Raw genomic sequence first — 13,214 nt, 5'->3', positions numbered from 1 at the left:
GTTTTAACAGAATACCTAAACTAAAAACAGCAGTGTTGGTGGTGTTACGGATTTAAAAATGGCACAGACAAGCAATTTTATTGTGTGTACTTTGAGCAAAGAGAGTGTGTCACCACATGGAATAATAGAGAAAGCCATACAGGGACTGAATAAGAATCACAATTTCCTGCATACGACTTAAAAGAATAATAGTCTTTAAGGATCAAATGAAATTGAAGTAAGAAGGTCATTCAGTGGATTACAGTGTAGCTGAAATATTTATACATAGCATTGCAGCATTTAGTCTATTTAAAATGGACACCAAAAAGTTGACAGAGCAGATTAGTGCACATTCTGTTTTGGTGATGGTGGTAATCCTTCGTTCCAAACTGAGAACAGAAAAGCCTGATGTATTATGTATGAATGGATGCTTCTGAATTGATTGAGCTTGTGCATATAACCTTGCTGTCAGAAAGAGCTGGAAGCAGACCCAAGCGTGCCTAAGTTAAGGGCGTGTGAAGTTTGAACGATGTGAGTACAGGTTGTAGAGGTTCTTCATTTATTTAATGTTCATTCTTTTTATTTGTCTTCAGTTACACAGTTCGTCTCTTGTAAAATCACTTTATTTGATGATATTTGCATAATGACACACACACAAAAACAATGATGATCACGTGTAAGCTGGTTCCTTTATTTCTTTGGGAACATTGTCTACAGTAAGAAAAGGGTTTTCAAATAGCAGAATCAGTATGTGAAGAACCTGCTGAGAGCATTTAAGGTGGTGCCACAAGATGTCACAGTTGGGTTTGAATTTCCCAAAAGAGCAGACTGAATCTACCATTTCTTCCATCTAATTTTAAATGCTTACATTTATTCATGAAAACAGCTTTGACTTTATTTCACAGCATATATTCATACAAGCATATATTTACCTGATTATCCAGTATGTGCAGCAGAGGTACTGTGCCACAGGTTGCATCTGATGTGTTTTCATCCAAGAGTATTTGCCAGAAGCCATTGGCATCAATGCGATACAGACAAGCTATCCTTTCATGCCTCAATGCAGCAGTCATGGCATTATTGTAAACTGGGAGTTACTGTCTCAGTCCTGTATTAAAGTGTGTGTGTGTGTGTGTGTGTGTGTGTGTGTGTGTGTGTGTGTGTGTGTGGCAGGCGATTTCCCCTAAGCAATCACTAAAGAACTAATATCCTGTACTATGGAATGTTAATTTTAAGTTAAGTGCAAGATGAGTGCATGAGTCCTTACTCTACAAGTTTGCAAAAAGTGTAATAATTTGTTAAACTTACATTATTTTTGCTGCCTGATAATGTAAATTATCAGCCACCAACCTATGAATCATTCAAGAATAAAAAAGGCGCTGAACTTCAGGGATGCACCAGTGTTGTGCCCTCACATAAGAGGGAATTTAGCAAAGAACCAATTTGACATTTTATCTGTAGGCACTTTGTTACTAGCAGCCATTCACAAAAACCTAATTTCCCTCATAATGTGTTAAAACTGCAAAAAATGCAAAAAAATATGATACAATTTGACACGACATAATAGTATTTTTTCATGAACACGACGGTTCCCAAAGACCTATTAGCTAAAAAGAAGAAGTGACAGACCTAAAAAAGCTATTAATAGCAGTTGTCTGAAAGTCATGTCCTTAAGAAAAAGGATGAGGTGCATCTGGCCCTTAAACTGATTTAGTTTACTACTGTTAACTAAAGATTAATCAGAAATAATCTCAGCCAGGGGGTGGCTGTCAACAAGCCATTCTCATAAAAGGAAACGGGGAGAAAAAGCTGAGTTATGCTGAATTTGCAAGAACTGGTTTGAAAATCTGCGGCAAAAGGCCTTTTGGAGTAAAATTGAATGGAACACTATCAGTCATTGACTGGCCTCCCCAGAGTCCAGACCTCAACATTATTGAAGCAGTGTCATCATCTTGACATCTTGACTTGATATTAAAAGTACTGCTTCCCCTTCACTTTCCCCTTTTCACTCCAAGTGTGTTCAGATGCCACAAGTTTGTCTGCTCTCCTCTGTAGTTTGTGTTTTGTCTTGCTTATTTTCAGCTTTGGTCTGCTGGTGATTACTGTGTGATGGGTCCTACCACCTGCCTCACGTTACTCATCATCATAAAAACAGGAAGTCTCCACAAAATTTTAGTTGTACACAAAACTCAACCAGACAGATGGGTTTAGTAATAACTTATAAATCACTAAACATCACACATACCAGCTTTAATTATGCTGATTTATTTAATTACAGCCACATTACAAATAAGTCAGGAGTGTGAGAATGAAAATTAGATACTGCAAAGCACACAGTATCTTCCAGACACTATTTGAAACCTAATTTTCAGATGTACTTCTGTTAGATGCGCTGAGGAAAGTATTTTACCCACAGGCACTTAAAATTCTGCCCGACATGCTTTTAAACATTTTGTACTTCCACACAGTTTGACCACAGGACAAACAACTCAGTCTCCACCGAGGTATAAACATAGGCCTAGGCATTGTGAAATAATTGTTTTGGACGGCCTTCATAAGACGGCGGGTGTTCTATAATAATAATAATAATGGATTGCATTTATATAGCGCTTTTCGGGACCCCTCAAAGCACTTTACAATACCACTATTCATTCACTCTCACATTCATACACTGGTGTATTCTATAATAATGACATTTTACTTTAATTATTTAGTCAAAATGTCACTTAACGCATCAGGAGGCTGTTTACAACATTAAAGCTAACAGGGCAGGATTGCTTGCTGGACAAGTTCAAAACTCAAAAAGTCTTTACAACTTTTCTATGCAACCTTCACACTTAATGCTGGGTCATGGCGTCTGAGAGCTGATACCTAAGACATGCTGTTGAACCATGTCACAAATCAGTTGTTGTTGTTTGTTTTCCAGCTGAATAGGAAGGTGGACTTTGAAAAGCAGGCTCTCATAGCATGGGAGAAGAAGAAAAAGTGACAGAAAAAACATCACTGGCTTTCAAGAGGAATCACTGCAGCAAGCAAAAACGGTTTAAATGCCCATTTAAGCACTTCACTCAGCAACATAAAAACAGTAGAGTGGCAAGAGTGACATGTCCCCATGAAAATTAAGCCAGGTCAGTTGTTATTTTTATAGGTGATTTTCATGACCACAAAAAAAATTAGTTGGTCTAAGTGTTTATTTTAGAAAAGCAAAGCTGTGCTAACAAACTACTAAATATGTGTAACAAAATAAAGGAGTAAAGGAGCTGCAACGATTTATACCTTTACACATGATTAAATTCTATTTTCACAGCAGGAGTTAAAGAAAAAATGTTAGAAATAAGATTTAAAAACGTTACAGTAAGTTATGTAGGCTTCTATTTAAATCTAGCTTTGATATAAGCACACAGACCCTCTCTCTGTTTCAATTTAAGTTCATCTCACAGGAAAATGTCATCTCACTGGATCACAGATGTTATGTATAAAGCTTTGGGGTCTGAAGATTGAAACCAGTGCAAAAAGTGCTTTAAACCTCTATTCTTTCTAATGGAAACTCTTTGGGTTATGAAAAAGGTATGTCTGAATAGAAATCTACAGAGAAAATCACACTTTTCCACGCTTGTCTATGACCTCAATTTTGTGTATTACTTTAAGGTCTCAACTGGTAGTTTCAGGTGCTATTAAATACAACATCTTGCTGTGCATTAAAATGAAAATGATGATCGCCACTAGAGTCAAAAATAAGGATAAAGAAGGGAATGCTCCACAGCAGACAAGTCACTACCATATAAGCATGTACTCGCCCTCTGTTTTTGGGTTGCTTTAGCTTCCTCCTCCTGTCCAAATATATGTATGCTGATTACAAATTGGCTGTAGGTGTAGTTGTTCGCATGAATGGTTGACTGTCTTGCCATGTTAGCTCTGTAATGGCCTGACTTTTACCCAATGTCAGACAGGGTTCTGCCCCCATTTGACTGACGGAGGCTAACAAGTTTTATAGCATGGGAATACGAGACTGGATCCAAATCCAGTTCTACTTTGATTTGCTTCTTCAACTCACACCTGTGCTTCAGTAAAAATAAGCTGCACTTTCCATGAAGGATGGCTCATGTAATAGTAAATTAGGTGAGCTATAAGAAGAATGTGCCTCGGGTTTACATTACAGCTGGTGAGCATAGAGGAACAATCCACTGAGAGAAAAGAAAAAGACGTGACTGCACTTCTGAATGAGGAACTCCAAACTGAGCTTGCCAGCTGAAACCCCTCACATAGTTCTAAACCATGGAAAATAAATCAAGTCCAGAACACATGTACAGATGCACTAACACAGCTTGGATAAGCCCCAGTGAGATATTCATTGGCTCTTGCATCCACATTAATTCAATTTTTTACTTAACAAAGACAACAAATCAAAGGATTTTCTTAGTTTCATGAGACAAAGTTGAACAACCTGATTTCTTTAGTATTTTTACATTTTAACTATGACTTTTTATTACTATTATTGTTATCATTTCTAGCCTGGCTTTCCTTAAAGTGGGCAGAGTTGAATGACAATAAGGAAACATGAACTATTATCATTTTCATTGGCTCTCACTTTTTTGTTCCTTATTTATGCAGTCCTCTATGAAAGAAGGAATCTTTTGTATCTGCTTGGAGCTTTATGCTAACTCATCTCTGTACAGTGGACCATTATGCAGAAATTTCAATTATATGCAATCCATAGACTCAATGACGCAATCCTGAAACATAATTGTTCCTGCTGAAACAACCCCCTCTGCTGTCTCAAAAAATGCACCGTTAACCCTTAAGTGCAAAAACAGAAGAAACCTTTAACAGTTATATTTCTTAATTCTAATGCCATAGAGTGCTACAGTAGATTATTACTTCCAGTGGCTGGATTATTAAGTGTAAAATTATAGGTCAGCCCCTTTCTTGGCGTTTTTTTTTTTTTTTTTATGGATGAAGCTTACGCACGCCCTTTATGATTCAACCCTAATAGGCTAACCTAAATAAATAAATTAAGCAGATGTATGATCCCAGAAAACGCCCCCCCCACTCTCTCTCTCTTTCTCTCTCCCTCCCTCTCTCTCTGTGTGATGGGAACGTGGCTGCAGCGCATTTACAGTCCCCTCCCTTGTGGATCCTCCAAGTATCTCCTTTCCCCTCAACCACCGACCAGAAGCGTGTCAAACAACTTTTCATTCAGCATTAGGCTGATATATGTATATATCTATATTTCAATTTGCTTCGTTTTTGCGCTATTTGATTCGTCATTCTCAATCATGAACGCACAGAGAGCGGATAGTCAGAAACGACTTGCAGATGAGCAGAACCAAGGTGAGAATTTATTTCTACTTTTACATTGAACTGTTGTTTTAGTTTTTGGGAAACTGTTTAGTTGGTTGTCTGCATCTAGTCTGCTTTTGATTTTTTTTTTTCCACTAGTGCTTGTAAGTATTTTAAAATGCGCAATTAAGTCCGTTCAACTTAAATATCCAGTTATTAATAAAAAAAAAATTGCAACACGATTTAAAGACATCAAACACAATTTCATTGGAATCTTTTGTTAACTGCAGGCTGGTTATATTTCCTAATTGACATGTCAGATAAATATAATGTTCAACTCTATTTAACATTAATTCTCATAATGCTGTCCATATCATATTAGTCCAATAACCTTGGAGTTGCCGAGTAATACATGAGATTTGGCCACATAATTAACCTTTGAGATGAAGTCATTAGCATCTCTCAGTGCAGAGTGGTAATTATCCCAAACAGTCATCCGCTGATGAGAAAGAGTTTAGTAATATTATTTTGCCACTAAAAGCAATGCTCTCCTGTCCACGAGGGAATCTGCAATCTGTAAAAAAAATGTATGATTTTTTTCTACCTATGCAGAAATGACAGAAAATGTTCTTTTTCTATAAGTCTGTGGAATTTCAGTTCTTTACTGCTACTGCTATTTAAAATAGAAGCAACAAAGTCTCCTTTAACAAAATGATGCAAATACAAACAAGGATGTGTCATACCTAGTTAACAAGCTTAAAGTTTCCTTTATTTGTTTCGAATGATACGCCACTGACATCATCACACTAATTAGTTTATTCACTGAAAAATCTTGGTTCACACACTCCTTGATGCATCTTAAGAAACATCTGTTGTTTGTTTTAGACATAAAGGATGCCAAAAACCGAGAGAGACAGAGAAGATAATAGAATAATAGAAAATGCATGAGCGAAACAGAAACTGCATTAGGTTAATAGTTTTCCCACCCAGAATGAAAAAAATTCTGCTGTTGTCATCTAATTGACTTTAATCTGATGAAGTTTTGATTCAAACTGATGGTCCCTTGAGGTTCTCTGAGGCAAAATGGAAATGTTTGCTTTTTCAGAAATATTATGGACAAAATCACTCAGGAATCCCCCAAAATGGCAACAATAATAACTGCCAAGCTTTTAGGTTAGATAAAATTAGGTCTCATGTTGTGGGAATTTATGCATTTGTCGAGAAGTTATTCATTAAACAAGATGAAGAAATATTAAGCTTAAGTTTGACCCCAATAAGCAGCATCAAAGAGCTCTTAAACAGAAAAAACCCCCTCTTCTGATCACGGCACTGTCTGTTTTATCTTCTTATTTTTCTTTTAATAGCAACACCCCAGCACTGAATACCCCAAGAAACCAGCAGAGGATGTTTTGACACCTTCATTTGTTCCTCCAGCCTTCCTCTCAACAATGGACCTCTTTTTGCAGGGATCCTCTTTAAACTTATCAAAACTGCTCCACAATATCAGCATTCCTGTCAATGCCTCTGGGAATTATACTAACAACCAGTTCACAGAGGTCAACCTCTTTGAAATCCTGGGTCCGAAACGCTCTCCCTTTTTCTTCCAAGTGACCAGTGTTTACCTTCTCATCTTTCTCATTGGCTTGTCTGGAAATCTGCTCACATGTGCAGTGATTGCAAAGCACAAAAAAATGCGTAATCCTACAAACTTTTACCTTGTGAGCCTGGCTGTATCGGATCTTCTCGTGCTTTTGTTTGGGATGCCCTTGGAGATTTATGACCTGTGGCAGAACTATCCATTCCCCTTTGGTGAGGGTGGCTGCTACTTCAAAACGTTCCTGTTTGAAACTGTGTGCTTTGCCTCCATCCTTAACGTCACAGCTCTGAGTGTGGAGAGGTACATAGCTGTGGTATATCCACTCAAAACACGATACCTGTCGACTAACCAGCACGCTAAACGGGTCATCACCATTGTGTGGGTGGTTTCGATGATCTGTGCCATCCCCAACACCTCACTGCACGGCATCTTCTACCTGCCAGAGAGAATGGAGGAGTCAGCTATTTGCACTGTGCTGAAACCTTTGTGGATCTATAACCTGGTCATGCAAATCACTACTGTCTGCTTCTATTTTATACCCATGATGGTTATTAGCATGCTGTACTTAGTCATGGGCCTTCATTTGGGGAGAGAAAGGCGGCAGTCCAGTGGGAACCTGGGAAAGAACTGTTGCAGCACTCGAAGGAAGATGAGAGTGGAGAATGGCCGAAGGAGACAGGTCATCAAAATGCTCTGTGAGTTTTTTTTTCCTCTCTCTTCAAAAGGCAAGCATTGCTCTGTCATGCTGCTCTGACTTGAAAGCATATCTCCTCTAATCTGTATCGTCACTGCCAAGGCATGATCCCATAGACAAAACATGACGAAAACAGAGAGTAAATAATGACACAGGATTATCAGCAGTTTGGATGGATCATTAAGATTCCGAAGGGCTTCCTTTTGAGTCGCATGTCCTAATTCTGCAACTTGACAAGATTACACGTTAGTGTAAGACCCTTTTGCTGTAGCTATTTGTTTTTTTACATTGAGCAATTTCCCTTACATCCACCATCTAAAGATTCTCACACTACGAATGGCAAAAATAATAACTGGCAAAAAATAGCATTAGGAGTCAATCTGAAAACCTATTTTCTGAACCAACTGGCAATTATTGCAAAGAGTAAATTATCAGAATATCCATTATGAACACAATTAGCAGCGTGATAGTGGTAATGTCACAGGAAATGTCTGCATTTAAGCTTTTGTCATAGCTCCTCTCAGGAGTTTAGAGTGGATGTTGGTGATGCTATTCTCATTGTATTTGTACAGCCAGTCATAATTTCACAGCATAGAGATTAGTCGTTACTTTTTTTTTTATTATGTTTTTATTTAAAAACCTGCAACAAACAAACAATATATCATGAATTTCTAACTGATATTGCAGTCACAAATATCTAATATTTCAAGAAAAGGCCTAAAGGTGAATTTTAAACTGCTTCTTTAGCTAACACACTGGTGATTTATTTAATGAAACGCTGAAAACTAAAATTATACCCTGACCTTTTCTGTACTTTTTGATATCCGTGCTGATATTTGAGAGTTAAATAAAAGCATATAACCAAGTTTATAGCCATCATAACAACAAAAAAACATCTAACTGCCCCAGCTGCATACAAAATACCAGCAACACTTAAAAATAAAGACATTTCCTTATTCTTATCTTTGCATCTGTAGAGCTGCATATTGCAAGAAGATATTTACCTCATATGTAGCACATTCCGTCTGAGAGTTATTTTTCCCAGAGCTCTAAAAGCCAAATAAATTGTAGTAAAATTGTGGAGTTTTCTTCAAAACTAATAAAAGTTGTGTTTACGTTCAATGTTGCTCTCCAAGGTGTGAAATGTAAATTCATGAGGCTTAATGGAAGTGCTGAACGCATGGCTTTTTCTTCTAAAACATAACAGCTTCCTCTGCCTTTGTAGGCTCCGTGCAACACATCTCTCTGTGCAGTTATGTTCTGTGCAACTGCATGAGAGATACAGAAAACAGGTGCAAAAACAAATAAATCCATAGCACTACTAGATGTCTAAAACATCACAGGGGACCTTTAAATTATGTTTTTCTTAAAAGAATCCCAACTGAAGATCTTTTAGAAATGTTGTTAAATTCACAAGAGGTTTGGGGGGTTCTTTCTGGTTCCACTGCAGGTGGATTCCTTTATCAGGAATGTCATCTGTTCTGGAGAATGGGTGATAAAATTTAAATTAAAAATAATAATATGAAATGTATGGACAAAAAGATTGTGATTGTTTTGATTTGCACAGTTGATCAGACTGCTTCTGTCATCATCCTCCTTATCTTGTTCTTCTAGTCAAATAGTAATTTATAGTAAAATAACATTGGTTTTGTTTTTAACGTGTGTTTCCCATGTAAAGTAGCTGCAACACAATGACTTTCAGGAAAAATGACATGCATATTTTAGTTTTTAAAAAGGTTTAACATTTGCATCTATGAGCAGCTAACTCGATGAAAGCTCTTTAATTGATTTCCACTCACTATCAACAACTAAAAGCGCAGCAAGCTGAAAGCTACTTATTGGTCATCAAGCTGTATTTTCATACTGAACATCTTCACACATATACCCTGTGTTCTTGACAACAATTCCTGTTGTCAATTCATGCTGTTCAGCCAAACTTTGTTACCAAAGTTTCTCTTATATTACAGTAAAGATAAAGTTTCTAAACACATCAGCCGTGACTTAGTAAAACACACACGTAACAATTATGCAAAAAGTCTGTGAAGGTTCTCAGTCCTTCAGGTCATCGTAGTCAAAGGAGCTTGCAAAGAAAAGCGTCTGGACTTCTTTAAGATTATGCAAAAAATTCAGAGAAAAATATGGCCCGAGTATTTCACCCAGGATAAATATATCTTTAATGAAGAGCTGGAACAAGATTATATAGAATATAAATATGATTCTTTAAAAAACTGTAAAATACAGCATTTTGTCCTAACCATGAAGCTTTAGACAAATGACAAAGTTAAAATGCACTATGCGAATCACTGTAGTCTGGGAAAGAAAGAACAAAACCAAGTGCTAAATGCCATATTTATAAATGTAAATATCTTGGCAGTGTGTTGAGTGCCCCCAAGCAAAGCTTGATGCCATATGCCCACGATCATAAAAAGCCAAACTCTGCCTGTGCCTGCTGGACCTCCTGCAGGGAGAGCCCCTGAGAGCTTTATGCCTAGATTATTTGGCGAGGAATGTATTTGTGCTCCATCATCAAAAAAATGCTGAACATTGTTTGTTGCACAGAATGAAGCATTTACATTTGGCTAAGAACAGTCATTAAACCCTAAAATTGATAAGACTTATAATACCTGTTTGAATTGGTTTCTAGTCTTATCTGTAAGCTAAGAGAGTCTACAATCTATGTCTTTGATATATTGTGGTTGCTGAAGTGCAGCATTTGCTAAACAAGAACTTCAGTTAAAGGATAATGATATGCTGAATTTCCACTTTTAAGAATCTCTTGACTCATTTGCCTTAAGGGCATCAATAAGCAATCTAACTTAACTCTAAATTACTTAACAATTACCACAAAGGTCATGAATACAGATGTTTATCCGTCCTTCTTACGACCTTATTCTCATTCCTGGAGCATTAAACGCTGTCATTTTTTCAAAGCTGTTGACACAAGCTGTCTTTTGTCATTTATGGATGTTTAAAACAAACATGGTAAGAAAATATGAGCATATAGGTCCAATGCATAAGCATAGTAAGACTGATGTGGTCAGAAAGGAATATTTTAACATCAAAACATAATATGTTCCTAAACCTTGTTTTCACAGTGCGGCCATTTAGCTCACAAACCAGACCAAACAGGAGCCTACAAGCTGACAAATTCATATAATGTCAGCAGCAATGACAGAATAACAGTAATTTAAACCCTCGGGCAAGAACATGCTATTCTTTCAAGTTTTGCTAATGCAATGTGTGCAATAGCATGACACTGACTGAACACACCAGAACACCCAACTCTAGTCCATCCATATACAGCTGTTTTAAATGAAAATGAGAAGAAGAAAATCTCCACAAACCTGTGTACTCCTTTTAGAAACGTTTGTCTCAGTTTGTTTAAACAGGTTTTCAAATAAAGTTGAGGAGATAAATCATTTTATGGCTGGATCACTAACAATTGATAAGAACTCATAAACCGCAGAGTGGATTTTTATAAAGGACCACAAGCCAAAAAGTTTAATTTTAACATTCAAATCTGTTCTGCAAAAATAAATGTATTCATCATCTTTCTCTCCAGCAATCGTGGTGGCAGTGTTTGGAGTCTGCTGGGCACCCTTTCACATCGAGCGTCTTCTGTGGAGCTCTATCAGCCAGTGGACCGACTTGATGCACAACATTTATCAATATGTCCACATCCTGTCGGGCGTCTTCTTCTACCTCAGCTCTGCAGTCAACCCTATCATCTACAGCCTGCTCTCCACGCGGTTCAGAGAGTGTTTTCGAGAACTTGTTTGTTCCCAGGGGGAGGACAATAACTCTGTCAGAGACTCCCCTCCTTTTCCTAAAATTTTGCTGGATCCCTCCGTTGCAAGTTCAAGGGGTCAGGCCGAGGGGAAGGACTCTAATGCGTTCATCCCTTTGCTGTCTCCTAACATGACACTGAGTATGGACACTGAAATCCTCACATGTGCTTGTACAGACACAACGTGCAAGACCTCTGTATTCTGACATTTTATTTGAACAAGCTAGAAAGCAGCTGGTGCAGAAATATTGTAAACTGACTGGTTAACATTTTGGATCTTAGGTTTATTTGTTTCCAGAATTTGCTGACATGATGCTGTATGATGAATACTGCCAGAAGAAAATGAGCTTAGTTTAGAACGGAGACTTGAAACAAATGAGGACAAGTAGTCTGTGTCATAATGTAATGAAACTGTCTCATCTGCTTGTCTCTGACCCTTTTATTAACATTGGCTCGTCTCAAAAGTAAAAAAGGTTCTAGTTGATGAGCCATGTAAATCCAAAAGTTGCTTTCGTGTTGTATTTTAGTGCAAAGAGAGATCATTTGGAAGAAAATAACAAAATCTACTGCAAAATCATGACACTGGAAATGTATGAATTTTTGGCAGTTAGGCTGATGAGACTATGGAGGATGATGTTATTGGGGACTGGGACTGGACCCCCTGATGTTTAGTGATGGTGGAGGAAAAATATGGTTGACAGGATAGGAGGTTGAATGTGAAAGAAACCCCCTTTTTTTAAATATCAAGATACCCTTAAAAATACATTGTAAAGGTAAAGGGCATATATTTGTTTTTTAAATTTTTGAGAGCCAAGCTAACCGTCCCCCTATATTTACAATCTTTAGTTGCTTAGCTTTCCTGTAGCTCCAGTATCATATTTAGCAGTAGTATTGTGGATATTCTCATATAATCCTAGCAAAGGATGTGGATAAGCATAATTTCCAGTATGTTTTGCTATTTTCTTAAACTTATCACATGTCCCTAAAAAGCTTGGATGTAAAATGATTATTTATCCTTTGTTTGAAGCTTTGAATCATATTTGACGACAGTGCCTGCACATTTTACCTGCTGTCTTATTTTTTAACTGCTGTATGCCTTATGTCAGAAAGTGGAAAATCAGATCGATCTGAGCCAAATGATTACATGTTGTAATTGATATGTTGTACCTGAAAATTAACGTGATGCTAATTTGCAAAAAGAAGTATATGTCTCTGTGTTTCAGTGGGACAAAGAATGTGATAATTTATTGTGAGCTGTTGCTAATGTTTTTGGGGTTTTTTTTCTCTTGTTGCATGGCCAGCCGGTAAGCTGTTGTTCACTGTGATTGCAAAAATTAAAACTGATTATGGCTATTGTGCAATGGCTAATTCAAAAGCAAAATAAATATTAAACAGTCTATACATAGCTGTCACATGCTTGAACTATGTAAATGCTGGAAACACATTATTAGAGTGCTGTTATTTTGATTACGGAACCATGAAACTGAAGAGTTTATTCATCACCGTGATTGCATTATGAAATGTCTTTTTCCACAAGAGTTTATAGACCTAGTGTGGTTTGAATCAAAATAATAAGCTAGGACAGATTGACTGGTTGAATGTATTGTGTCTTTAGAGTCACTAGTAAGTTGTCCTACTGCCCTTGTGTTGCTGGCCTAAATATGTGGTAGTCTTCACCAATCTCACCACATATTACAGGCTGTATACCCACCTCACTTAGCAATAGAATATGTTATTCTTACCTTTTTGCTTATTATTTAGGTATCCTTGAACCAGTTATCTCTTTTAGGCCCATTGGCCTCGCTGTTGGCTTTCCAGCAGGTGGTTTTCTACACTTTTTTGTTATGAATGATTACTGTTGAAGAAGGGGCACTGCA

The 13,214-nt window shown here is 37.3% G+C and overlaps 1 protein-coding gene across 1 annotated transcript; it reads left to right on the top strand.

The window, feature by feature from the left end:
- Positions 1-5,066: 5,066 nt before the first annotated feature.
- Positions 5,067-13,214, top strand: nmur3 (neuromedin U receptor 3). The gene is made up of 3 exons (XM_005917864.3): positions 5,067-5,310; positions 6,624-7,551; positions 11,113-13,214. The coding sequence occupies exons 1-3, from the start codon at positions 5,296-5,298 to the stop codon at positions 11,541-11,543; spliced, it is 1,374 nt and encodes a 457-aa protein (XP_005917926.1). The 5' UTR covers positions 5,067-5,295; the 3' UTR covers positions 11,544-13,214.

Source organism: Haplochromis burtoni, unplaced genomic scaffold (genome assembly GCF_018398535.1).
Source record: "Haplochromis burtoni strain Fernald_Lab_line unplaced genomic scaffold, NCSU_Asbu1 Contig_26, whole genome shotgun sequence".
NCBI lineage: Eukaryota > Metazoa > Chordata > Actinopteri > Cichliformes > Cichlidae > Haplochromis > Haplochromis burtoni.
The sequence above is the reverse complement of the archived record's forward strand: the minus strand, read 5'-3'. Positions and strand labels throughout refer to the sequence as shown.